Source organism: Excalfactoria chinensis, chromosome 9, assembly GCF_039878825.1.
Source record: "Excalfactoria chinensis isolate bCotChi1 chromosome 9, bCotChi1.hap2, whole genome shotgun sequence".
NCBI classification, from domain to species: domain Eukaryota; kingdom Metazoa; phylum Chordata; class Aves; order Galliformes; family Phasianidae; genus Excalfactoria; species Excalfactoria chinensis.
The window spans coordinates 11661221-11687459 of NC_092833.1; the positions used below are offsets into that span (position 1 = coordinate 11661221).

General features: G+C 51.9%; 2 protein-coding genes across 3 annotated transcripts; one reads left to right on the forward strand and one right to left on the reverse strand.

Moving 5' to 3' along the window:
* The first annotated feature begins 48 nt into the window (after positions 1-48).
* On the forward strand, positions 49-13467 carry COPS7B (COP9 signalosome subunit 7B). 2 transcript variants are annotated; one of them, XM_072344394.1, is made up of 7 exons: positions 49-772; positions 6586-6762; positions 7007-7082; positions 8552-8640; positions 9208-9410; positions 10639-10744; positions 12096-13467. In XM_072344394.1, the coding sequence occupies exons 1-7, from the start codon at positions 380-382 to the stop codon at positions 12252-12254; spliced, it is 1203 nt and encodes a 400-aa protein (XP_072200495.1). In that variant the 5' UTR covers positions 49-379; the 3' UTR covers positions 12255-13467. The 2 variants fall into 2 exon arrangements, with proteins under 2 accessions (XP_072200495.1, XP_072200496.1); XM_072344395.1 differs by lacking the exon at positions 49-772 and adding an exon at positions 4418-4595.
* A 7665-nt stretch (positions 13468-21132) lies between these two features.
* NPPC (natriuretic peptide C) lies at positions 21133-23800 on the reverse strand. The gene is made up of 3 exons (XM_072344397.1): positions 23591-23800; positions 22364-22676; positions 21133-21596 (listed from the first exon to the last, which is right to left on the reverse strand). Exons 1-2 carry the CDS (start codon positions 23681-23683, stop codon positions 22377-22379), a joined length of 393 nt encoding a protein of 130 aa, XP_072200498.1. The 5' UTR covers positions 23684-23800; the 3' UTR covers positions 21133-21596; positions 22364-22376.
* Positions 23801-26239: the final 2439 nt, after the last annotated feature.

The window sequence follows — 26239 nt, forward strand, 5'->3', positions numbered from 1 at the left end:
CGGAAGGCGCGCTCCCCCCCTCCGTTTATTCAAGGGCGGCTGCGCAACGCTCGTTAAGGCGCTCGGCCCGACCGGGGCTGACGTCGGCGGGGACGGGAGTCGCCGCGGGCCAAACCTCGCCGGGTCTGGCTGGTTGGCGCGTGTCCGTTCGTTAATACGTTAGCCCGTCTCTTAACAGTCTGCGTGCGGGAGGAAAGCTGGGGGCGCGGCGTAGACTGCCTCAGAGCTCCTCAGCACGGCGCCGTGTACAGCCCCGCTGAGGAGAGCCGCGCGGCGGCGAAGGCTGCGTCGAACATACGAGGACGTGGCCGCTGCCGGCGTAGCCTATGAGCGACCTTAACGCTGGCGGTGGGGAGAGCTGATTGCCCCGGTAGCTTACATGGAGCAGCCTTGCTGCGTTCTGGATAGCACGGCGCTGCCCAATGCGTCCAGGGATGGGCAGCGAGCGCTCCCGAAGAAAAGCTGGCAGGGAGACAGGGAGAGCGCAGGCGGCAGCAGAGCTGGAGAAGGCCAAAGCGAGCGGTTGTGTGTGAGGGAAAAGCCTGCAGGGCCGAAATACAGCATGCTGCTCTCCCTGCAGCACAGGGCGCTCCGTCCCGCCCCGCTTAGGGCTACTGGGAGGTGGCAGCCAGAGAGAAGCGGCTCTCGCAGCGAGCAACCCCTGCGGCAGCGAAGGGCTCCCGACACGCGAGTAGGAGTGTGTCCAGAAGTCGGTGTTGGGGCCTTTGTGGTTTTGACGTGGGTTCCCAAACTCTCCACGCTGTGTGAGGAGGTACGTGCTTGGCAGCCTCTGCGTCTCAGTTTCAAACCCCCACACCCCCCCTACTCCCAAAATGAGGGAAGAAGCGTGTGGTGTGGTGACCGCACCGGGCGTGAGCAACAGCGGTGAGACAGCATAACTCAGGAGGGTCAGGATGGGTACCAGGAAAAGGTTCTTCAATAAGTAGGTTGGGTACCAGGAAAAGGTTCTTCAGTTAGCAGGTTGGGTACCAGGAAAAGGTTCTTCAGTTAGCAGGCTGGGTATCAGGAAAAGGTTCTTCAATAAGTAGGTTGGGTACCAGGAAAAGGTTCTTCAGTTAGCAGGTTGGGTATCAGGAAAAGGTTCTTCAATAAGTAGGTTGGGTATCAGGAAAAGGTTCTTCAATTAGCAGGTTGGGTATCAGGAAAAGGTTCTTCAGTTAGCAGGTTGGGTATCAGGAAAAGGTTCTTCAATAAGTAGGTTGGGTACCAGGAAAAGGTTCTTCAGTTAGCAGGTTGGTTGGGTGGTGGTGCAGGTTGCTGGAGTTCAAAAAACATCTGCACAGTGCTGTCAAACACAAGATCTGAGTGGTCCTGTGTGGAACCAGGAGTTGGGTTCAGTGATTCTTAGGGGTCTCTTCCATTTTAGGATATTCTATGATTCAGAGTGACAAACCTTGAGTTCTTTCCTCTCAAAATACTTTCTCTAGCAAGGAAATTGCAACGAGTCTCACTATTCCCTTGAATCACTTTGTTCTAAAAACCTCACCTTTGCTTTTACACCTCTGGAGTATGCAGATCTGGCAGGAATCACAGCCTCTGAGCTGTCACTGCAGGTGAGGAGACACCTCCAGCCTCCTTTCTGCCTCCCCAGAGCACGTTGCAATGCTCTTCTCCAAAAGTACTGATACAAGAGCCGGTGTTTCAGGGAGATGGGCTCATAAGCTGGGGCTTTCTCCCATCTGATGCTTGATGGAAGAGGTCATACAACTGCATATGTGCCACCATCCAGATGTGTCTTCCTCATGGTCTGTTTGAGGTGAGAGATGATTAGTCTTTGGATCCTGGGAAATGTAGTTTGACAGAGTAGACAGTTTCTTTAGCAACTCTTGGGTGTCCCCATCACCGTGTGCTCTAGAGATGTGCATTGGCAGCTGTGGTGTTGAAAGCCTGGAAGGAGAGAGAAAATAAATGGGTGAAGTATGGTGAAAGCGTGTATAGATGAGGAATGAAGCCTCATCCAGGGCAGTGTTAGGGAGGTGCACGCCAACAAGGGGTGAAGCTGGTGCTGGCAGCACAGTGCAGGCATGGGCAGGATGAGCAGTCAGAGGCTGGAACTCAAGAGCCTGAAGCTGCAGACACTGAGATTGGTGTGACAGAATCTGTGGGATGGGGATGTCACTGAGCTGTAGTCACAGCCTTCCCCATCTCAGTTGCTTACAGGTGACTTTGCAGCCTTCCCAATGGTATACTTCAGGTCTCTCTCTGGGGCTCCATGACCCCACTGCTTGGAGAGATTCCTTTGAATTTATGGCTTATTTTCTCAGCCAACACTGGGAGGAAAGGCGAAATTATCTGCTACCTAGAAGGGACCTAGCTTGCAGAATCACAAGGGGAAGAGATGGGGGTGAGTCAAGAGATAATGCCAACATTAAAAGATAAAATGGATTAACATCTCCCTGCGTGTGGAAAGCTGCGTGGGTTGCAATAGCAGTTTAAAAGGGGACAAGACAGCTGTGCATGCTTGTATTTATCTATTAAAAAAAAGAAATCCATCCCAAAAGCTGAGCTTAACTGATGCTGTCCTCTGAAGTCTGCTTCACACAGGCATGCTTTAGGGCAGCAGTCAGGAGATATCAGGACAGCCTGACAAAAAGGCCCTCCTGGATGACCTGAAAGGAGCTAATGCAGCAGGGCTTGGTAGCAGCTGGTAGTTTTTTATCTGCAGGCTCCAACAAGAGGTTGCAAAAACGATCCATAGGAAATAGCTCACAGTCATATATTTCCATTTTTTGCTTCAGCCCTGGATTTTAGCTTTAACAGCTCTTGAGGTAAAGGAGGCGATGTCTCTGATCTCCCAGGGCAGATGTGTCAGTGTACCTGTGGGGTAGTATAAGCCATGGTAGAGGACCTGTTTAGGATGTGATTAAAGAGTTAATTCTTCTTCCCTGTGCAAATGAGATCTAAGTGTGGCTTAAGCAAATTACTGAATGGCTTGTTATAGCCCTGGCTGAGTTCCCTTGCTGTGCTGGGCCTCGTTTTTTTACATCCAATTTGCTGTTGTGACACTTGGAGCTTCAAAGCATCCCAACAGCTGCATCTCTCTGCTCTCCTGACACCCCTTCTCTGGAAGATGGGACCCTGGGGATCAGCTGTGGATGGCTCTGAAGCACAGGCTAAGCCCTGTTGGTTTCCCTAATAGTTCCTGATGTTCATTCCACGAAAGCTCCTCACTCCTGGCTGTGCAGGTCCCACGGTTTGATCTTCAGGGACTGGCTGACTTAAAGCCAGAAGCACTTTGCTCTTTACTAAGGAATTTTATACAGAAACATGCTTTATTCACTGCACAGCACAGACAAGCAAGAAGATTTCAGGAAGGGAAACAACTCCCACAGCCCTCCTGCTCCCACCTCTGCTCTTCTCCCTCTTGCTCCGTGTCCTGGAGAGGCTCTTTGTCCTCCAGCTGCCTCCGTGATTCCCCACATCCCAGGCTGAGCTCGGCCTCCTGGTTTGTCACTCTCACGCACTGCTCGCCTCAAAACCTAAAACCTGCTTCTTGCACTTTGTGATCCTTCACCCCGTTTCTTGGCGAGGTTCCATTCACACCCCAGGAGGACTGGCTGGCTGGTTGGTCAATGGCTCAGCTGGCAGTCTCCATTGTCCTGCCCAGCACAACTGCTCAATTGTTTATTGCCATTAACAGCCCCACTGCAGCTCCTCAAGCATTGTCTGGTTCTTGCCATAAAATGGAAGATTTAATCTGCTCTGAAGGCTGTAGCGTATGCACAGATTCAAAAGATGAATGGAACCTGTAAGTGTAGAATAGACCCAACTCCGTCACGCCATCAGAACAAAGAACACACTAAAAGGTAGCTTTGAAATGGGAAGCCCTTTGCACAGGTCATTGCAGAGCGCAAGAAACCCCCATTTGATGCCTGGTGCATCGTATCCCCAACGCCTGCTGTGCCCTTGAGAGAGACAGACGCTTTGCTTGCTTGTAATTAAACTGGTTTTCAGGAAGTGGTGCAGCCTGAGAGCAAGCGTTTGGGCTGGTGCTGTGATGGCTCAGGGACACGCAGTGTGCCACCCTGGGGTGCTGCGCTCCTGGGGATGCCACAAGCACTGACAGCATCACCCCACCCCAACAAATGAGCGCGCATTAGGCGGGGTGTGTTAATTACGGTCTGCAGGTGGATGTTGTTATGTTAATTGCGGAATGGCAATGGGATGAGGGCTGTGCAGGGCGGGCACTGTGTGCCTGTGCTTTTGTCCAGGTGAAGATGGGGACGAGGACGGGGCAATTTGGCGATTAAAACGGGGTGGATGAGCCGTGTCCTCGGAGCAGGAGGGGATGAAGGGGGAAGAAGCAAAGCAGGCTGTAGGGGGCACGCTGGGTCTGAGCCCCGCTGCTACATCCGGCTGGGGAGGCCGTGCTGCGGGCACAGCGGGCAGCGCGCTGCTTGGGCGTCGTGCCGGAGACCGCCGGCCGGGCCCGGAACGCTCGGAGCGCGGCGCTGTGTTCCGGGGGAAGGAGTCGCGCGCGGACCCCGGCGCCGCCATCATGGCGGCCTGAGGCGCGGCGGGCACGGCGCCGGGAGCCGCGGGGCGGGAGGCGGGCGGAGAGGCCGCGGGGCGAGGTAAGGCGAGGCCGAGAGAGCGAGCCGGGGAGCCGTCCTTCCGCCTGGCCGGCTCGCAGCCCGCGGAGCCTTTTCCCGCTTTCCCCAGCCCTCAGCGGAGCGGGGCGGTGGGTGCCTGGGCTGCTGCAGGAGGGCGCGGCGTGCGCCGGGGAAGGCCGGAGCGGGGCGGGGGGCGTAGAGCAGGATGCTGCACGGTGCTGTTCAGCCGGTAACCCGGCGGGAGTCCCAGCAGCACGGCTCCGTGTGGCTGCGGTAGCGCAGGAATGTGGACTCGGAGAGAGAGGCAAAGAATTGGCATTCATTTCTCCGTATACCGCGTCTCTTTTGTAATCCTGTGTCGGTTACCGGGAACGGAGGCGAGGGAGCCACGAGCTCTGCCTTCTACTCTTAGCATGGCTCCGGGCTGGGGGAAGTATCAGCCCCTGTGCCTGCCCCCTATCCGGGAGCAGGGGTACTCGATGTACTGGGTGTCAGATGGAGTGGGGCTGTGTTGCAGGTATTTCTTAGGTTGGGACCACAGAAGCGATTCAAGGGATGAAGCACCTCCTCCACTGTGAGGGCAAACTGAGAGCTTGGGCGGCCCGGAGGAGGGAAGGCACTGGGAAGATGTGGGAGCATGGCTCTGGGTACCCAAAGAGGGGCTGTAGGAAGGGAGAGAACAGACTCTTCAGCAGCACCTTTTGTGATAGGATGGGAAACGCTTTCAGACTAAAAGAGGGGGGATTCAGATTACATATAAGGTTAAAGCTTTTCATGATAAAGGTAGTAAGGCACTGGCACAGGTTTTGCAGAGGGGTGGTGGTGCTCCGTCCTTAGAGACACTCAAGGTCAGGCTGGATGGTGTAATGAGCACCTGATGGAGCTGTAGGTGCCCCTGTTCAGTACAGGGAGTTGGACCAGATGGCCTTTAAGGGGCCCTTCCAACTCAAAAGGTTCTATGAATGAAATGGAGCTAAGTGTGTTTTCGGAGGCTGAGTGATGAATGAAGCTGCACTGCCTGCAGCGCAGACACCCATGTCACCCTGCACCGTCTCTGAGGTGGCCGTGTGCCAGGGCTCAGCCTCAAGATACTGGTTCTCCAGTATCTGATTTCTTCATCAGAGCAAGGGTTTCCTCCTATACCTGAGTCATCTTACACCAGTATAAAACGAAGAACACCTCTCCCCCCACACTAAGTTCTTTGGTGTCTGAGTAATATGCTTTGGAAGTTTCTTAGTGTTTGTAAAAATGTCTCTTTGTTTCACATTGTTTACAAATAGTGTTTTGTAAAAGCAACATGTTGGTGCTGGGAGACAACACGCATACAGGAAATGTCAGGCAGCAGCAAAAGACAAAGATCTCTCTTTGCAGGGACTTAAATAGAGCCTTTGTAGAAGGGATATTTCTGTCACGGAAGCTTTACCGTTAACCCACAACACTTTCACTGCTGTATAATAGAGGCTGTGTACAGGCCACGGTTCTTTTCTCCTTTCAGTCTAAGAAAGCGATGGGTGTTACGTACTCATGCTTTGTCAATGGTGATGTCAAAAGTACACGATGCAGGCCTCAAGGTAGCTGAATTCTTCCAAGTGAATTTGGCCAGCTCCCGTTTTGTAGCTGTGTAATGAGTTTTGGGAAAGAGGAAGTCTTAGCTGCCCTGTGGTAGGCATAATGATGTCATGCCTGATAATATGGTAACACCTGTGCAGTTGTCTTTTATTTGATAGCATTAGAAGGTGGAAAAATCCATAAGGAGTATGAAACGTAGCCTCCTTACCTCCTAACAGGAGTGAATTCTTGAGGAAACTGACCAGTCTGCAGAAGTTTTGCTCAGATATCATCTGTTGCTTTCCACATAAATCAGGATTTGAGCCTGCAAGGTCCTTCTGAATGCCAAAGGGAAGCAGTTTTGGCTTATGCTGAAAGATTATTGTTTCTAACACGTAGCTGGACTAAATTTAGCAAAGGGGGGAGGGATATATAAATTAATACCATATCGTTTTATTGACAGATTGAAAAACTTAGAATGGCTGGAGAACAGAAACCATCCTGCAATCTTCTAGAGCAGTTTATTTTACTAGCCAAAGGTACGAGTGGCTCAGCTCTGACTGCTCTGATAAACCAAGTGCTGGAGGCTCCTGGGGTTTATGTCTTTGGAGAGCTGCTGGAGTTAACAAATGTGCAAGAGGTAAGAAATGACTTTCTATCCTACTGTCCCCTCTGCGCTCCCAGTATAAGGGTTCCCCTGAAGTTTCCTTGTGAAATTTCTGTGCCAGGAGAGATCTGGTATAACTTACCTTGTTTCTGAGATGTTTGTATATGAAGCTGGCATTGTTTTTGTCTGTGTCTATTTAGATGTGGAGAAGTTGCCTACCAGTCTCATGTTGACTGTTATTGTGTTCCATGGGATTTCTTTTTTTCTTCCCATCCAGCTTGCTGAAGGGTCTAATGCTGCTTATTTCCAGTTGCTGAATCTGTTTGCATATGGAACGTACCCAGACTACGTAGGTAAGAGACTGCTGCCTGTTGCAGATGGCAAGGCCGGATTGCTCACTAGCATTGTCATAGGTAGTTCTTTGCTTTTTGTGGTACCTGGTGTAGTGAGGCTTGATGAAAGTGTCTAAGCACACAGTTTGCTTGGGAGAATTCTTGTAGGGGGTCACTGGGTCATAAGCTCTTCTTAATTACTGAAGAGAAGCGGAAGGGCCATAACAAGATGAGAGGCTCTGGTATTTTACTGGTTTGGCTTGGACTGTAACACTAGATTCAGCTGATGTGTAGCAATATTCATTGATGTTCATAGGACACTTACATCTGCAAAGTACAATTTCAGACATCCGTTTTTGAATTTGAATGACATTGGTTATGGAAGTTGCATAAACATTTATCATTTAAACCATAAAGGTTTTTATAACCTTTTATTGTGACAGCATTGCTGAAACAAAATGAAATGTTGCTTTGCTAGAATAGAAATTGTAATTATGACCCTACACATCTTCAGAAGGGCTACATGCAAGTCATCCTTTTATCTGTTAGGATGTGCTTCAGTTCTTCTTCATTGGTGGGTAGCAGCTCAATCCAGGCTATTACAGACTGTGACAAATAATTCTGTCATAGTGCTGGCTGTCACTGTAGTGGGTGAGTGTCCAGTTCCGGTAAGGAGAAGTTGCATGAGTAACTGTAAGGGCTGGAAATTCCGATGGCTGTAGAGCAATGTGAGCCTCGTGCATTTTGTGACCAAGGAGAAGGATGTGTTTGCTGTGTGTGGGTCCTGCATCCCAGCATGTGATAGTGCAGTTCTTTTTTGAGAGGGAGAAGGGGAGAATTGGTAAATACATGGATCTTTGAATGAGGTGGGATGGCTGAGAGAACTTGAGCGCAGCAAAACACTGATTTCCATAAAAGCTGGTATTGTAAAGAGTTGATTTGAAAAGCTGGCAATTTCCTTTCTGCTTTTAAACATTCATAAGGCATACGGATACAGTATGGTGACAGCGAGGCTGTGTAAGTGTGTAGATTCAAAGTTTCTCTTCTTGTCCTCATTCTGGTACTTCATACTCTCAACTGGAAATTCTATAGCCCTTCAGAGAGAAAACCAGCTGTATTTTACAAGCGGATCAACACAAGGAAATTTAAGTTTGTCAGCCCATATGTGAAACAAAAACGACTTGGTGGTGGGAAACCAAATGTATACCAACTGTTTTGGTAGGACATTACTTGTGTAGGTGTGAATTACATCCTAATTCCAAAACCAGAATTAGTGAAGAAACAGAGGAGAATGGAACTGTGAACTTGCCTTTTAAAACGTTCCTCTCTTCATCTCTGGGCGCAGCTCTCTGCCTTCCCAGCACCCCCAGTAGTTGGAGTTTTCTTTCAGAATTCAGCATAGTGTAACTGACCAGTGGTTCTGCAACCTGGTTTATGTTGTTAGTGTAGGAAAGCTCTGAATCTTACCTTTTTGTTTTTAACATTAACAGCAAACAAAGATAACCTGCCTGAATTAACTGCAACTCAGAAGAACAAGCTGAAACACTTGACAATAGTAAGCCTGGCTTCTAGAATGAAGGTAAAGTACACTGTGAATGACAGCAGACTTTTGTTTGTTTGTTTGAAAATTGAATCAATTCTTTGCATTTGGGTTATATTAAACTGAGTGCTCACAAAAGTGCTGCAACATGGAAAGAAGCTGTAATGCGTGATGTTCCCGTGGTGCATTTGGGGCATTAACTTAATGGACTTCTGGGGATGAGGTATGGAAGTGTCAGAACAGCCATACAGTTTGATTAGTAAGGGCTGGGAAACCTTTTACGGCTTTTTTTCACAGCTGGAGGTGGGGAATCATCCTTAAAAAGACAGCCTCTTTGTTCGGGAGGAAACTAATCGACATTCTTCATTTCTTCTCCAGTCCCATTACTTTTTTCCTCCAGAAGGCACTATGCCAAGGCTTCAGGAATTACTCAAGCTGTGCTGGAATATTAAATAGCGTAGTAGTAGGCATTTGTTTTGTCCCTGTTGTACTTTCAGACTTGAAGTGCAGGTTGCCATAAAAGTTTGTGCCTTGACCTTCTGCCAACACTATTTCTGTTCATTCTGGTTAGGACTGTTAACTTATTCTTGGACTTGCTGGTTTCAGTGCATTCCCTACTCCGTGTTGCTGAAGGACCTGGATATGAGGAATCTGAGGGAGCTGGAAGATCTGATTATAGAAGCAGTTTATACAGATATTATCCAGGGGAAGTTGGATCAACGAAACCAGATGCTAGAAGTGGATTTTTGTATTGGCAGAGATATTCAGAAGAAGGACATCAGTAACATTGTCAAAACACTCCAGGAATGGTGAGGCAGACTCTCCAGCTCGATTGTTTCTTGTGCATAGTTTGTCCTATTTTTTTTCTCTTTTCTTGGAAGTTGTAAGTGCTGGCTTAATTTCAACTTGTTCCGTCAATCAGGAGTATCATGCTGCAAGCAGACACTTAAAGGAAGAGTCTGTTGAGTGATTTTTCTGTGATCCCATCTACATTTCAACTTGTGTTACATATCAAGCCAAACTTGAGATTCTGATATCACCAAAACTTTTACATGACGGAGCCCTAGGGAGGAGTCAAGGGCCTTTTCAAACGCTTGTGCCAAACTATGGTCACTGTCTTAGGGTCTGTACCACTCCTGTCATGCTGTTAAACTCAGTAACAAAAGCAGAGCTATTTGTTATCAGCCATTTGTGACGTGGTGAGATTCCAGAGAATCACAGCTCTTAGGGCAGATGTCTCTTCAAGTCTGAAGTTTTATGTGTTTTATGTGCAAACGCAGGCTGCACGCAACCACTGTGTTTGGGGCTGTGGTACTGTCTTTGTGTAGCTGTGCTGAGAAGCTGCTTCTCGCTTCTTGTCAGATTCCCATCCCATGTGACAAAATCTCCCTGTAGTCAGTGGAGGCTGTGGCCAGTTCTGAGCTGGCTGGGAATAGCTGCCTGGTTTGTTGCAGTAATGGGTGTGTGGAAAGTGATTAAACTGCTGTGGTAGAAGAAGGTTTTTTTTTTTTTCCCTATTTCTCTTTTCTACTCCAAGTGCCCCAATCCCATCTCAGCAGGAGAGCTCTGGCAGCCTCCAGGAACTTACAGCATTGTTTGGAAGTTAACAGTGAACCCGTTGCCAATTCCTTTTCTGTCCTCTCCAGTTATGAGCTCTGTTGGAGGAACGCTTTTGAACACTTGAAGGGCAAGGGAATTCTCTCAATCTTGACTCCTGTGTTTAGTTTTACGATTGTATTGGTTTACATCCTATATAAAACTGTAATTCTGATTGAAAAGGCAATTGATGGTGCGATGAACCTGCATCTTGTGACAGACAGGTAAGAGTAACACAGACTAGCTAAAAAATGCTGTGCAATGCATCAAGTAGTCACCGAAGCTTTTCTGGCCATATTTTTTGGAATTCATCTTATAGCAGGAAGTATGAATTTAACAATCTTCTGATAATCTCACTTCAGCATAACTTTTCAGATTGCATGAATGAGCTGCTTCAGGGAGGATGTCTAAATACTTATGGATATTGTTTGTGTCTTGCAGGTGTGACGGTTGTGAAGCGGTTCTTTTAGGAATTGAGCAGCAAGTACTGAGAGCCAACCAGTACAAAGAGAACCATCACCGAACCCAGCAGCAGGTAGAGATGGAGGTGGGTGCAGATTTATTTCAGACTGCTCAGTGCTTTCTGATTGAATGCTGCTGTCGACAGGATAGTCTGGTTAATGGTTACAGCTTTGAAGTACTCTAGCAATTGTGCAAGTCAGATATACTGTTCTGGAGTAGTTAAAATAGAAATCTTTTCCCTTGTGCTAATAACACCACAAAGACCTACATCAAATTTGCCCACTCTAAGTGGGTTGGAACTTTTCTGTATAAAAATGGGCCAGGTGGGTACAGTGCTTGTAGTTCCCTCGACTGACTGATTAGGGAAAGAGCCCTTGTGATACAGAACTTGGATATAGTTCTATCTTATTTGTATAAGGAAACCACACTAAAACTAAAAATCTCTTAAGACTCATTGCTTTTGAACACAAGGGCTCTAGAGTAGTGTGGGCTGGGAGTGCTCCTGCTGTAGGCTGTACCTCTTCTTAGTCCATAGATGGCAGCACGAGCACACGATGTCAGCCCCGGCTGATGTGTATTTACTAGTGAGAACAAATCTTGGCTAATACAGCTGTAAAGGTGAAAATGGTCCTCCTGAGACACTTGCTGAGGGTTTATTTCTTGCATAGTGCTGCATCCCTGCAGGTTTACGTTTGCTTTCCGAAGCAGTTCATGCTTGGCGGCTTGATTGGCATCCGTAGTGCCTTTGGTTTGCCAGATGCCTTTAGCCTGGAGTTGGTGCACCTGACTCCCAAACTTGTTTGGGCCTTTTTTTTTTTCCTTCTTTTTTCTTCTCTGTTTTTAGTGCTTGCTGATTGTATTACTGGTGAGCACTACAGAGTTTTATGAGACAAGGTATGTTGCCTGGTGCTTTGTCTCTCCTTTTCAGCCAGAGTCATAGGAGCGCTACTCTTCCCTCCCACAGACCAGTTCATGTTCCTGCTTCTAGCAAATATCCATGGCTCAGCCAAAGTGGCATTTTTCCTTTTTGTTTTTGAGTGCTCTTGGAAGCATACATTTGTTTCTCTCTGACTACTTTGTCCCTGCTGCTTCTGGCCAGCCTAATGGTAAGATGGCTGCCTTCTGCAGCAAGGCAGTAGTAGCTCCCTTTGGTCAACCAGGAAGATGGAATAGTATTGTATTTTCGTCTCATAAAAGAAGTAGGTAATCTCTAGTTGTTTCCAGTCTGAGTCCAGTATGGATTATAAGAATTTATGGATTTAAGTGAGCACAAAATGTTGCCCCTTACAACTCAAATGCAGAGTCTGTTTCTGGGGGGAGAGTTTTTGGTAGCCTTCAGTCTGCACTCCAAGGGAATTTCAGCATGTTTATGAACAGAGTTTCTAATGCAAAGAGAGAAGGAAGCTGGCGCTGACTCACTGTCTCTTCTTGGCCAGGTCACAAACATAAAGAAAACATTAAAAGCTACAGCCTCGTCGTCTGCACAGGAGATGGAACAGCAGCTGGTAGAGCGAGAGTGCCCTCCACACACAGAACAAAGGCAGCCCACAAAGAAGATGTCCAAAGTTAAAGTGCTGGTCTCCAGCCGTCACTAGAACATACCATCCAAGTGTCATTCAGCTAGGAATGACAGCAGGAGGAGCAAAAAAGGGCCTGTGTCTCCTTTTCCAGTGGGTTCTGGGCCAGTCCCTTCCAGGCTGGCAAATAAAAGCCCTGTTTGAATGCAGCACCTGGCAAAGTTACACTGTGCAGCCCCTATTCGTTAATGAGGGTGTCTCTGTTCTGGTCCTTTAAAGAGGGACTTTTGAAGAGAGGGACTGGCACAACGGGGCAGTAAAAAAATCTGTGGACAGTTTTGCTCCCTCTCAGCCAGTTTCGTTGCTGCTTAACCTTTAGGAAGCTGCTGTACTAAATCAGATCTTGGGAGGACTTCTGTGTCAAGAGTGAATCCCGGGGTTGAAATGTGGCTAATAAAGCCAGGCTGGGAGTGAGGAAGCCATCAACACAGATCTTTTCATTCCCAGAGGGAGTGCAGAAAGGTTTCTAGGCCATGAACTGCTTTACATGGAAGTTTTCAGCCTTTCCACTACCTGTCTGTTTTGAACTGGGGTAAAATTCACGCTACCTCGCTCTGTGAGGATGAGATTCAGTGCTGGGCTGTTTACTTAACTGTCTGTTTACTGCCCTTACTAAGCCCTTCAATCTCTTGCAGATTTAACGCACTGGTCTGCATCCCTGAGGCCTCAATACAGAAAGGAGGAAGCAGGCTGCTCTTCCAAGCCTTCCTTCTTACGGATGGTTAGGGACACAGTAGAAACAGTGTTCCTTCGGAATGTGATGTCACCTCTCAGAGCTGCTTGTGAGTTGTTCCCCCGTTGATACCTCCAGAGGTAATGCATTTGCTCTGCCTTGGGTGCTAGTGACAGTGGTCTGCGTGGGAGAAAAGTCCCTTTAGCATTGTGGCAGGCTGGTGGCCCAGGACCCACTGGCAAGGGTCACAGCAGTATCCCCTTGCTGAACCAATGGACTTGACTAGTCTTTCTGAATCTTGAACACTTTCAGGTTGTATTTTCTTCTTTTTTTTTGTTTCTTTTTTTTGTACATTGTTGTGATTCTGAAGCATTTCAGCCTTTGTTATGTGTTTTTTTTTTTTTAATATGTTACAGTCTCACTTCAGGTGATTTGCACCTGATTTGGTGAGGAGTGGGTTGGTTTTTTTTTTAAGGGGGAGGATGGGGCCGGCAGTGAAACAGCAATTCACAAGAAAAAGCACATTTTAGAAAAAATTAAAAATGCTGATTTAATGTCAGAGTTCAGAGTCTTGGCTTTGAGACTGCTTTAGCACTTGTTCACATGAGCCTTTACTTGATTCCTGATGCTGCGTTATCAGAAGGTCTGACTAATCTCCCTGACGCATCTGGGAAACAAGAGAATTACTGTTCCTGTTCTGTCAGTGCTTCATCTTTGTCCAAGTTTGTGTGGAAGGATCTGTGGCAAAGCCAGTAACTGAGCCCAGAGTCCTGAGCCTAAACACCGTTGCTGCCTGATAATGGGAGGTTTGAAGTTTTGCTCCATCTTTGGCAGCTGGGTTCCTTTCTCTGAGTCTCACAAACTGAAGTGTTTTATTTCAGTCAGTGTTGTAGAAATAAATAAATAAAGGTTTTCCAGGAGCGGGAAGGGGGGCTGTTCAAGCATAGGGCTGTGACAGCACTCCAGTCCTGCATTTACTTTGTGCAATGCACGTGCCGTCCACTAAATGCTGTGGAGTTCTTTGCCATCTGCACATTCTCAGTCCTTGGCTCCAGGACCTGCTGTGCGCTTGCAAAAGGAAATTCTCTCTTTTTCTCTCCTCCTGCAGTGCAGGCACACCAGCTTTCAGTCTAAGAGGTGGATCTAAATGCCTCCCATCCAGCTGCCTTTGGGTCAAGTCCCTTAGTTTCTGATTCATTGTCAGCTCTCTCCCTTGGAAATACTAGCCAAAAAAATTCCCATTGAAAGATGTTAAATGTTAAGTGAGTAAGCCTGAAACATGAAGTCTTCACTTATATCTCAAGGGAACCCTTGCAGTGGCTGTTCTGGTTTCTGTACTAGCATCTCCTGGTGTTTAGCTGACAGCTTCAGGAGGTGTAGGTGGACTTCGTGTACCCAAGCCTTTTAGATGTGTGTGATGAAGGGGGGCTGAGTCTGCTTCTGGCTTCCCGTGTGGGTGGCTGCAGTGTACTGGTCATTCAGCTCCTTTCCAGTTTTGGCTGGTGAGAGGTTGTGTGGTCCTCAGTATGCTGTTTTTCTCCCGTTTCTAATGGTGGTCCTGCAAAGATGCAAGGGGAATTCAGATGTCTTTGGAAATCAGTTTAGCTCCTCAGCAAGCCTTAGTGCAGGGAAAATAGATGTGAATTTGGTATCCCTGATGTTTGTTCCCTGCCGGTTACTGGAGCCACATTAGTTTGCTGAAAATTCTTTAGCGTGGTGCAAGCTCTTGAGTCCATTCTTATATTTTTGTTGTTCTCAAAGCTCACTTGGGCTAAAGGTCCTGTCTGTGCCTCAGCCTTTGATCAGCAAAGAAGGGAGGAAATAGCACTTTGAGTAAAGAGCAGTCCTGTGCTTGATGGTAAGAAAGGGACACTGGGAAGAATTGAGCTGTTTGCGTGTTTGGCTTTGTTCTGGTGTGTCAGTGATGCACTTGGTGCAGCAAAAAGAGAGGGGTGTCTTTGCAGTGAGCCCAGCCTGAGATGAGTCATTAACAAATGACATGCATAGAGTACCTGGGGGAGGCAGACAGCTCTGCAGCAGCTGGTTAATGAGTCTGGCTCAAACGAAAGAGTTAGAAACTATTCCAGGAATGAAGCAGAAGGCATAGTTGTTAACAGGGACAGATGCAGGAAGTGCTGGGCTTTTTGAGAAGGACAACATGAAGATGGTGAGGGAGGCAGGGAGGGCAGCATCATAGAGCAGAGTGGTCTGGATTAAATGGGGACTGAACTGTGGACAGTTTGGTGTTAGGAGTGACTGGAGAGCATAATTGTGCTCTGAGGATGGGAGGCAGATGGAAGTAGAGGTGGTTTTGATGCAATCCCTGGTGCATTGCATGTGCCTGTTGGAGGCAGCTAACACAGCTAGTGTGGGCGCTGCTGGACACTGCTCCCTGATGTGGGGAGAGCATCCTGACCTACTTTGTTTTATGGCAGCCACGGGCTGCTCCAGCTGTAGTTCGCTTCAAGATTGCAGCAGGGCAGAGTTTGAGCTATTGAACTTATGTTTGCCTCCTCCACCCGGAGAGAGACAAGTAGACGGAGCTGCTCTTAAAGGCTTTATTGTCTAGCTTCATGTTCTGCAGCTCTGCTTGTACTAGTGCTTGTTTAATATGGAACTGAGCACTGAGCTGGAAAATGGAAGAGAGGATCTCAGCTGATTGCAGTGCTGGTAGGCTGCCCTAGCCCTAAAGCTGTGCCTCGTGCTAACAAATGTCCCTGCTGTTCCTGCTGTGGCTCAGTTGATAGCAGCTAACATCAGGCAATTCTGGAACATGATAAAGCAATGCTGATAGCAGTATTTTTTTCTCCCCTCCCCTTTAAACAAAGTTTGGGTTGAGCATCTATTGTTCATTTGCTTTCCTCGCACCTCATTCAATGAGTTGGATGCTAATTTAGTCTTCTGTTGAGAACAGGAGGGTAAATTGGTAACGCTGTCGGACCTTCCTGTATTCTGCTTTAAGACCCATCCTGCACTCAGCCTTTGAGCACTTTCTAAGCTGTTTAGAGAGACTTCTGATTTCAAAATAAGGCCCACCTCCTGCTGGGATGAAAACAGGCAGAGTTTGTGCACTTGTAGGTTTGTTGGTGCTGAGCCTGTTAAAAGATTTGCCATGGAGGGAAATGTGTATTATTATCAAGGTGGGGAAATGGACCCAGCCAGTCAGACCTTCATTTACTCCTGCACAGAGCTTTCTGTTGGTTTTTTTGCTTCACAGAGTCCTCTGTAGCATCTGACCTAACGCACAGGAACCAGAAAGTGAAACTGTCAAGTTTATTTTTGTGTAATCTGAAGGAGCGTAACCCAGGGGGGCAGCTTGAAAGGTAAATTGAAGTGGAGAGTGATCTCGGTTCCTGCTTGCAACCTCAAGCTTGTTTGTTTGTTATGGAATTATAACCTGTCAGTCCGATTGAATTTCTCAGCAGCGATTGTAGAAGTATGCCACCGTTTTGCTGTGCTCTGTGGCGATGGCCGATGTCTCTCAGGGACTGTTGACATTTTGCTAATATTTCTGCAAGTTTGGCCCTACCACAGAGGTAAGTGATTGAAGCCAGGGAGAGATGTGCTGTAAGGAGAGGAGCTTATTGACCCCCTTAGCCTGATTGCCTGCAGGCTGCTTCTTAGAGGCACTGTGGGGGCACCCCTGTTTCCAAGTAGTGGATCAGGAAGAGGACTTGGCAGAGCAACGCTGTGCACATTGTTTCCAAATACACAGGCTTCTTTTTCCTGTATACCTCACAAGGCGCCCTGATGTGTTTGTTACAGGTTGTGGATTGTGAAAGTGTGATAGCTGGGTTTTTTTTTTGTCAGGGAAAGGTAATAATTTGTGCCTGTAGTCCTCATTTGATGTAGTCTTAGTGAAAGTGATGTACCTTTCCTCAGCTCCAGCTCTCCTATAGAAGCTTGTGAATCTCAGCATCATTCAGGCATTTTCAGAAGAGCTCGTTGTGGTGGGTGAGGGAAGCCTTGCTCCATCACAGATTGGCCTTTTTGTGCTACTCTGCCCATAGGTCTGTATCTTCGTGGGTATGAAGTTTGGAAGTAGTGCTGTTTGACTCTCCAGACTCTTCCTGAAGATGTTGTTTATCTCACCAGCCCTGGTGTCTCATAAGCTGCACAATCCTAACGCTGCCCTGTGCTGATGCAGTCTTGGTGTTTCATTGTCACCTTCACAGCTGTTAGAGAGCACTGGTCCCTACAGGACCACCTGCTAGCTGTGATGCTATTCATTTTACATCACGATCACGAGATGACACCTCTCCTTGCTGGCAGACGAGCCAGGTGGGAAGGCATTGCTCCTTTGAGCTGTTTTGCATTTAAGAAAGAGAGGTCTGTTGCCTGATTTAATACAGTGAAAATCAAGGACACGGGACAAGTTTATGAAGAAGATGCAAAGCACAGAGCTGTGTCCCATTCCAGATCTGCTGCAGCAGAAAACAACCCTGGGCAAATCAGCCCTTCTGCAGCTGAGTTTCCCTGGACAGATTCTCTCATGTTTGCTGACTTTGAGACAGAAGTTTGTGAAGTGTTTTGGTCTCCTGGCTGGGCAGAGTTTAATTGCTGATTTAACTGAAGAAGATGCAATGCGTGTGTATGGAAGGGGTGGAGGGGGGAAACACCTCAAAGCTTCTTAAGCTGTTCAGAAATCGTCTTCCACTTGTGTATTGTGCCCTTCTTTTCCCTGATGCAAATAAGGTGCTCGACTGTGGGAATATTGGCCTGGAGTATTATGGGTAGTATGCCAGGTTAATTATGAAGGGGGCAGGAAAAATAGCCTGTGCCGTTTTCAACAATATCAAAGGGATGCTACCTAATGATTTTCCTATTAGCTCTTTTCCCAGCCTGCCAGAGTCACTGCAGAAATGTCATTTACAAAGGCAGTTTGCAACTCATTACCCTGGATTTTCACTGTAGTTCTGCTCCAGAGAGCGTGGGCTTTTGCTGTGTGCCCCAACCTAATGAATTGCCTGATTCAGTTAGCGCTGCCATCCCTTCTGACAAGGTTAGTTGCTGACTGACAGGAAGGGGCCTGGATTCAATTCCCTTTTTGTTTTCGACTCATGCTTGTGTCAAACGCGGGCTCCCTCTGGAAGCTGCCCTGTGATCCTTTCCCTTCTTTCTTCTGTATTCTGAGGGAAGCAGCCCATGCTTGGAGAAGCCCTAGAGCAAACGAGGGGCTGGAAGAGATGTGGCTGCCCTCAGCAGTCCCTGCTCAATGCCTCAGGTCCCATGCTGGATGGAAAATTCCACCGCTCCCCTGCTCTGCAGCTCTGGGCTTTTCTTTCTCATCATTGGTTTGGGACTTGCTGTCACCTGAGCTGGGCTTTGTGAGCCTTCAGCAATAAATACCTTGGAAAAGCTGTGTTAGGGGAAGAAACGTGCATTGTGACCTGGGAGAATAGAACAGATTGGCCACATGTGGGAGGGCAACTGTGTCCTTATTTCTGGAGGCTCCAAGGTCTGCCTTCAGCTCTTTGGCCTTTGCAAGGCACTTGTACTGCATCCCTAGAAAGAACTGTCCTTTTCCACCAGCCAGCTGTGTTCTTTTCCATGCTGTGGGTCTGTGGCTCAACTCATGCTAAGAGTAGCTCCTGAAAAGGGGAAATCAAGGCAGTTCCTCTGTTTTGTGTCACGGTGCTCCCACCTGAAAGCCACGTGGGGCTGCTGCTCATTCTGCTGTCAGAGCCCCCGCTGGTCCTGCATGCACCCTCAGTGCGGACAGGAGCCTGGGAGCCCATCCGCCCTCATTTCCAGGCGTGCAGACATGTGCCCACCTCTGCTAACCGCCATTCTCTGAGCTCACTTTTAAGAAGTGGCTGCCACCCCCCTGAGGCTGCAGCTCGCATCCAGGGCAGCTCTCTGCGCTCAGTTGTGCTGTGTGTGTGTGCTGGGATGTGGTGAGGAAGTTTTCCAGTGCTGGCTGTGGATCCTGTTGATGGATGTCATGAGGATTTGACCTGGTTGGACCACACGAGGGGCAGTGAAGTCAGATCCATTTGTGTTTGCTGCACGTGATGCCTTTTTCCCTCTTAATTGAATCCCTGCATCCCTCTTTCCTCCCGGCCTCATTTCCTACCGAGCCCCTGCCAGGGGGACCTAATTGTGGCCTTATCAGATGCTGGCTGTGCTCTAATGAGCCATTTCCCTTTCCCATTCTGGCCTGTCTGCCAAACGAGGGAGGTGCTGCGAATGCTGACCTCCGCTCACTGCTCTGCCCTGCTGTCCCTCCTTCCTGGCTGTGCCGCACGTGCTGAGTTGACTTGAAGGTTTTCCCAAGTGCTCTTTCAACCCTGAGTGCTGCCTTCTTTCTTCTGCATCAGCTGGCATCCCCACGTGGGCACGGTGTTCTGCCCTGCAGCTGGGAAGCCGTTGTGCTGAGGGACAGGGCGACTTCTCTGTGATCAGAGAGGAAGCAGCAAAGCTGGGGGCCAAGCCGTTCTTCCCTCCCTCAGCACGGGGAGCTCTCACTGTTGGCCGTGCTCCTGCCAAACTGGTATCCTTCTGTCGTCCTTCTTGGGCTTGTTCTTTCCCAGGGAGCCCAGGGGACAGAAGGAACCAGTGCTCTGAGGCTGTGCGTTTCCCCTTGGATTGCACTCTGTGGAGCAGGAATGTGAGTCCAGAGCATGGGCAGCTCTGGGCTGTGATATCTGGGGTTGCCCCCAGCCTGAGCTCAGGCAGTGTGCTCTGCTCGGGTCATCAGGGACTGCAGAGAGAGGCAAGGCAGTTCACTGTTGGACAGAGGCTCTCAGACCTGGGGCCCACCTTCATCTCAACCTGGTGCTATTAGCATCGTGCTGAAGGACCAGGAGCCGGCAGGACTGCCTCCTTACACTGCTGCTAGACCTGGTGTGTGCATTCTGAGCTACAGGTGGCTCCTTGCTCTCTGTCCCTTAGGCTTGCTGGGTGACAGTCCCCCCTGATGGACATCACTTCACCTGGCAAAGCCACTTCTGTCCTGTGAAGGTGTGCAGAGTTGATAGGATGTGCTTTATGGGCACAGTATTTGCCTTACAGGGCCATGAGGGCCGGTTGTCATCACACAGGGACATCTCTGGCAGGCTGAGCTGAGACTGAGCTGCCTCCCTCCCTCCCAGGATGCAGGTTTTGTTCCCTGTCGGCAATGTCTTACGTGGTCCATGAGTTGCTGCAGGGCTGTGAGCTGGATACCAGCCTCTGAGTGTGGAGCTTTGCTTGTATGGGGCTGGAAATGCTGTGTGCACACTTCTAACCTGATGGTCGAGCTGTTGGGGGGTCAGGATGAACCCTGCTCTGTAAGCTCACGTTCCCTAATAGCTGGGGAGAGCACGACTGGAGGTTTCTATGGTTTCCTGGTGGTTGCTAAGGGGGAGGATCTCTTTGCCTTTAGGTCTCGGTGACTCTTTGCCCTGCCCTATGTGCCAGAACACAGTGGCAAGCAGCACCCACCGCAGTGGGGAGGGCACAGTGGGTGCCTCCCATCACAGCTGGGCTGGGCACCTGCTGCTCTTTCCTTGGGCCTCTGAAGAATGAGACCGAAGAGCCTTCATGTGGGAGTTTGCCTCCTTGCTGCGCTGCCCACCCCTCGCTGGCTGTGCCCTGCAGAGCACAGAGTCATCTTAATGATTTATTTCATGCGCTTTACGTAGCAAGAAGCTGTGTCCGGGAATGCTTCCCAGGCAGCTCCGCTGTATTTTGCTGTACGTACTGTCCTGGGCATGGTTAAACACATCGCTGCTGCACCATAGGATTCTACATCATCTTAGCAGCGAGAGGGAAGATCAACTGTTGGGTCCTGCAGCGTGAGCAGCTCCAGCACAAAGCTCAGCACAAAGACAAAGCTCAGCACAAAGCTCAGCACGGTGCATCCAGCGCTGGGACGGCACCTCCCCGTGCAGCACCCGGAGCCTCACAGTGTGAAACGGGGACTGCAGCCCGGCGCCGTGCGTCACACTGCTGTGCCGTCACACTGCTGCTCTCCCCTCCCGGCCGGGCACTGGCAGTGAGCTCAGGTGCTTCCATGGGGCAGAATGGGCTCCATCCGAGCACAGCAGCGCTGGGCACGAGTTCACCGTGCAGGCGGGATCAAAGCTTCCCCCATCACGGCCTTCCTCTGGCTCCTGCCTTCTCTAAAGCATCCCGACCAGCTCTTCTCTCGGCTCCATTCAAATCAATCAACCCGACGTTGCAGTTGTACGTGGGTTTGATAAATAAAGACATGTTACCAAACGATTTTTCTTTCTTTTTAACCTTTTTGCGAGCTACTCAGGACAACAACAACAACAACAAAAAAACAACAACCCCACCAACGTGACAATGCTTGACTTCTCCTTTAGTTACATAAATAATTTCTTTATAAATATCTCTTTATAAACAATATATAAATAGCTTTACAACATAAATACATTTATGCATGACATGAATTTACAAACAGCAACGTTATACAGCCGGCTTCATCAGTCTCTCAGAAAAGCACTGTCCCTTGTCTCAGTGAGTGTTTGTATATATAATATAGAGAAGATAGAGAGCGCTTTTAAAGGGGGGGGGGGAAGAACAACCGAAACAGCTGGTGCCGTGACTCCTCGTACCGCAAAGAAAAACACAGCCACATCTTTTGTCCGATCCTGGGGGGGTTTCTCTGCTCTTCCGGGCGGTGCCTGAGGGGTGGCCGTGCCCGGCCCTTGGGGGAACGACGGAGCTGCTCCGGCGCTCTGCGAGGAACGAAGGAGAGCCGTGAGCGCCCGCCCCGCATCGCCCCGCTGCGGCCCGAGACGCGTCCCCGGCGGGATGTCCCGGGTTGGGGTGCGGGTACGGAGCTCGGGAGCCGTGCCGCTGCTACAGCGTCCTGCCCGCCGCGCTAAAGCTTTATGGGTACGGGGGGATCCGGGAGCAGAACGCGGACGGAGCTGGGATTCGGGGGCTGCTCCGCCCCAACCCAGGCCGAAGGTTTCCGCTCCTCGCACCCGGCAAGGACGCGGGCTGAGAAACTGCCCCGAACTGAGCCGGGCGTGTTGGGTGAAAGTTCTCATCAGAACTTAAGGAGACGGGGCGACGCCCCGGGGATGCCGAGGGTCCGGTGCCGGCACCTGCGGGATGCAGAGCCGGGTGCCCGCGTCCGGGCCGTGCTACGGGCGGACACAGAGCCCGGAGCGGAGCGGAGCGGCGGCACCCTCGGTCCCCCCACGCCGCGGAGGAGCCGCCCCCATTCCCGGTGCCCATCGCTGCCCCGTCCGTCTCTCCCCGGGCCGGTGGGCTCAGAGGATCTCGGTGGGCTCCGAGGATCTCCCCGCGGCTCGGCACGGCCGGGCTCAGCCAGCGGAGCTCCACGGGCACCACCGGCACGCGCCGTGGACGCGCCCCTCGCCCGCTCCCTCCACGGGCACGCGCACGGGCTCTGCCCTCCCTGCGCTCCCCCGGGGCAGCCCCGCGCGCACCGCCCCGCGCCCAGCACCGCCCTCGGGCCGCGCCGCGCACTCACCGCCAGAGGTCCCTCAGCAGCCGAGGCCGCTCATGGCGCCGATGCGGTCCAGCTTGAGGCCGAAGCAGCCCTTCCCGAGCCCCTTCTTGTGCAGCCCCTTATGGCGACGGCCCGAAGGCTCCTGCAGCAGCCGCGCCCAACCCGCTCGGGGCCGCGTCTCTGCCCGCGCCTCCCGCGCCTCCCGCGGCCCCGCGCCGCCTCCTCCGCCGCCTCCTCCGCGGTTCCGCTCCTTCTCCTTCTCCTTGTCCCGCTCCGCTCCCGCCGCCTCGGGCGGACCCGCCGCCGCCGCCGCCGCCGCTGCTCCGCGGGACGCCTGCGGGGAGACGGGCCGTCATTGCGGTGCAGTCCGCGCGTCCCGAGCTCCGTGCGTCCCCACCCCGCCGCGGAGCATCCCCCGCCGCCCCCCGTCCCCGCGCGGCCGCCGCTGGGTCACCGCGCCCCGGAGTGGGGCTGGGGCGGAGCTCCCCCAGACTGTGTTCAGGGCAGCCCCAAACTGGGGTCGGAACACCCCAAACTGCGGTCACCGCACCCCCGAATTCAGATGACTGCGCCCCCGAACGCGGGTCGCCGTGCCCCTCCGCCTCCCACCGGCCCTCGGCCCCTTCCGACTTGGGGTGGTCCCGCTCCCCAGCTGCAGAGTCGCTGCCACTCTGTGCCGATGCCGCTGTCACCCCACTCCGCAAAGTGGGGGACTACCGGGATCCCCCACTTTCCCAGGTCTGCCGCTCGCACCTCATTAACACTCTCCGGGCACTCTCAGTTCTGCGTCCTCACTGCTTCCACTGTCCCGTCTGGGGCTGCCGCTCACCCCCTTCCTGCCCATCACGCCCCCCAGCTCCCCATGCTGACATCCCCCGCCCATCCCCCCGCTGTCCCGCTCCGGTTCCGTGTGCCACATCTCGGGCACAGGTGTCGGTGGCCTCCAGGACATCCCCGCTCCATCCCCGACGGACACCACGGGTGCCCCCCCCCGGGCTCCGACCTCACACCTACACCCGGGTCTGGCTCCAGCACCGCAGGGTGACGTGGGGACAGCTGTGTCCCCGCTGGCTGTGGTCCTGCAGGGCGAGGGCACGCAGCGTCCTCTCCAACCACAGTTGTCCCCGACACGTGGGTCGGTGGTCTCCTACCACCCAAAAAACCCAACGTGAAGGAGGACTCCGTAGTGCCGTCCCCTCGCCCTAATGACTCTTTTGGGGCTCAGCAGCGGGGCAGAGGCAGCCCTACCTTCTGCGGGAGCTGGGACGCCGGCTTCGCCTCCAGCCCGACGGAGAGCAGAGCGAGCAGCAGTCCTCCGGCCAGCACGGGTGAGATCTGCATCCTGCAGTGCAGCGGGAATGGGGCCGGGGGGCAGCGGGGAGCCCCGGGGAGAGGCCGGGACGGAGGGAGTCAAAGTTCAGCGCGGAGCCGCGAGGTCCCTCCTGCCGCCCGCGCAGTGCCGAGCCACTGAACTTGGGCTTTCTGCTTCATTCATTTTATAACCCAACCTGCTCGGTGATGTCATCTAAACAACCAGGTCCAGCCCGGCCTCCCACTGCACAATAGCAGGAATTTAAAGGGGGGGTCCCCTCTCCCCTGGCAGGAACAAATGACACATCAGCCCAAGGCGATGGGCTCACAGAGCTGGAGAGCCAAAGAGGAAAGTGAGGGGCATTTGGCTGAGCTCCCCCAACCCCCCCCCCCGAGAGTGGCTGTTACCCCATAGCCCCCCACCCCACAGCCCCTCTGCTGCCCCCTCATCCGTGCTGACCCCCAGGAGGGGCATGGGATGGCTGCTGCACTCTGCAGGGGGATCCTGGAGGGGGATTAAGTCCCAAAAGCAGAAATGAATGCAAAAAGCACTTCCCCGCCCCCCCCATCCAGGCTTAAATCAGAATGAAACTCTCAGACCCCCGTTTGCCAGGAGAGGGGGACACTGCCCTGCATGGCCGTGACATGGGGACACGTGGGAACAGGTGACAGTGGCGCTGCTGGTGGCTCACAGGTGGATGCTGTGGCTCAGAGCGGGGACCTGGTCCCGCTTCCTGTCCCTGCCCTCCCGCTGGGGGTCAGGATGCTGCCCTCACCCTGGGGCACGTCACAGCTGCCGGTGGCTTCTTCTGCAGGGTATGGTCAGTGTCACCCTGCCCCGTGCAGTGTGGCTGTGAGTGCTCCCACCTGCTGCCGGGGCTGCAATGGAGGATGAGCCTTGGATGCTGGTGGCAGCTCAGGGCACGCAGCTGAGGGCAGGATTTAGGATTTGTGGTACCACCGTTGCTGCCATGCATGGCACCGGAGCAGCACCAGCCCCATCCCTGGCCCCCTAAAGTGCAGGGATGCTCTTAGTGGTACGGTGCCCCCAAATCCTATCCATGGAACCAGGGAAAAGCTCCAGGCTCTCCCCAGGTTGGTGCTTTCCCTGTTCTCTGGGACTCCCCGGGGCTCTGCTCTGCCTCCATCAGCTCTTTGGGGTGGCTGTGGTTTCCCCCCTTGCAGCTGCACTGCTGGGCACGGGCCGCCTCGCAGGGAACCATCCCTTCAGCTCCATGCGGCCGGGAGCTGGAAGGAGAAGGTCTCGGTGGTTTTTCCATTGTGCCTGCCAGGTGGAGACAACTTGGGCTTTTTGGAGCGCAAAGTTGCACTCGGGCACTCATCTGCATGCAGGCAGATAAAGGCGATGGAGGCGGCATTACAGCCGGCCCTGCATGCCAGGTGACCACACACACAGGCGTGGGGTACAGAGGTCCCTTCTGTGCTTTGTGGGGCTCAGCATTCAGCCCCACAAGGAAGGAGCCCCCCGTGGGATGAGGGGATGCAGCCCCGCGCCAGAGCATCCTGTACATGGCACGGCTGGATCTCACCGCCGTGCTCTGCTGGGTTTCTGTGAGCATGTTTGCTTTGTCCCAACGTTTGCAGCCTCAGTTTTGGGGGCTGTGCTTTTAAAATCCAATTAGTGCTGTTATTCAAATCACTCTGCCCTTAACCGAAACCAGACCGCATCCACCCGCGCTGCTTCACAGCAGCAAAAAGCTCTCTGGTGGGGGAATGGAGGGGGGAGAAGGGATGGAGAAGGGGTTAAAAGCAACAAAACCTTTTTGCTTTGTGGGATGGGGGCTTGGAAGCCGTTAACCCTTGGAGGGATGTGCTGTACCACCCTGTGGCTGAGATCTGGCAGAACTCAGGGCATGGGTGGATGATCTCCCCCCCAAAGCATAGGGGGCAGGTGGACGTGTCACCCTGTCACCATGCGTGGCAACAGCATGGCTGCTCCTGCAGCGGTACTGCCTGATCATGTGGGTGATTCCCAGGGGTCCCGTGTCCTATAAGACCCTCTGGATGTCAGCAGAATTAGGGAGCCAGGTTTCAAGCACATCCTGCATCTCAGTGCTGATTCAGGGCTCACTATCCCGATTTGAGTTTCTGTGGCTGCCATGGACCAACGAGCAGCTCCCACTGGAGGTAAGCACTGCTGCAGCACGAGGATGATGCTGTGCTCCTTGCATGAGAAATGTGTGTCTGCGACAGCACAGGCAATCACCCCTCTGGCAGTCCCAAATTCCATTGCCTGGGAGCAAGCCACGAGCTGCCGTCTGCCAAGAGACCGCGATGGGGGCTTTGAGGTGACACAACAGCAAGTTTCATCAATTCACCTTGTTTTACAAGATTTCGGCTCTGGCCCGAGAGCAGAACAGGCAGCTCTGGTGACACAAAGAGCAGCCGACCCGTCTGGCTCCACACGACATGCCCTGGGGGAGGCTGCATGGCCACAGCTGGGGGAAACACCACCCCGGGGGGGTTGGGTGCTGAGAGACTCCCATCGTCGCAGGACTGTGGGCACCTCCTCACCCACTGGCTCGGGTTCTCCATGCCTGAAGTGCTGATGGCAGCCCTCGTCCT

Coding starts and splice junctions, on each gene's coding strand:
- COPS7B (XM_072344394.1), top strand. CDS start 380: ATGGAGCAGCCTTGCTGCGTTCTGGATAGCACGGCGCTGCCCAATGCG. Junction 6,763..7,006: donor AGTTAACAAATGTGCAAGAG/GTAAGAAATGAC, acceptor CTTCCCATCCAG/CTTGCTGAAGGGTCTAATGC. Junction 9,411..10,638: donor GTCAAAACACTCCAGGAATG/GTGAGGCAGACT, acceptor TGTGTCTTGCAG/GTGTGACGGTTGTGAAGCGG.
- NPPC (XM_072344397.1), bottom strand. CDS start 23,683: ATGCAGATCTCACCCGTGCTGGCCGGAGGACTGCTGCTCGCTCTGCTC. Junction 22,677..23,590: donor CGTCCCAGCTCCCGCAGAAG/GTAGGGCTGCCT, acceptor GTCTCCCCGCAG/GCGTCCCGCGGAGCAGCGGC.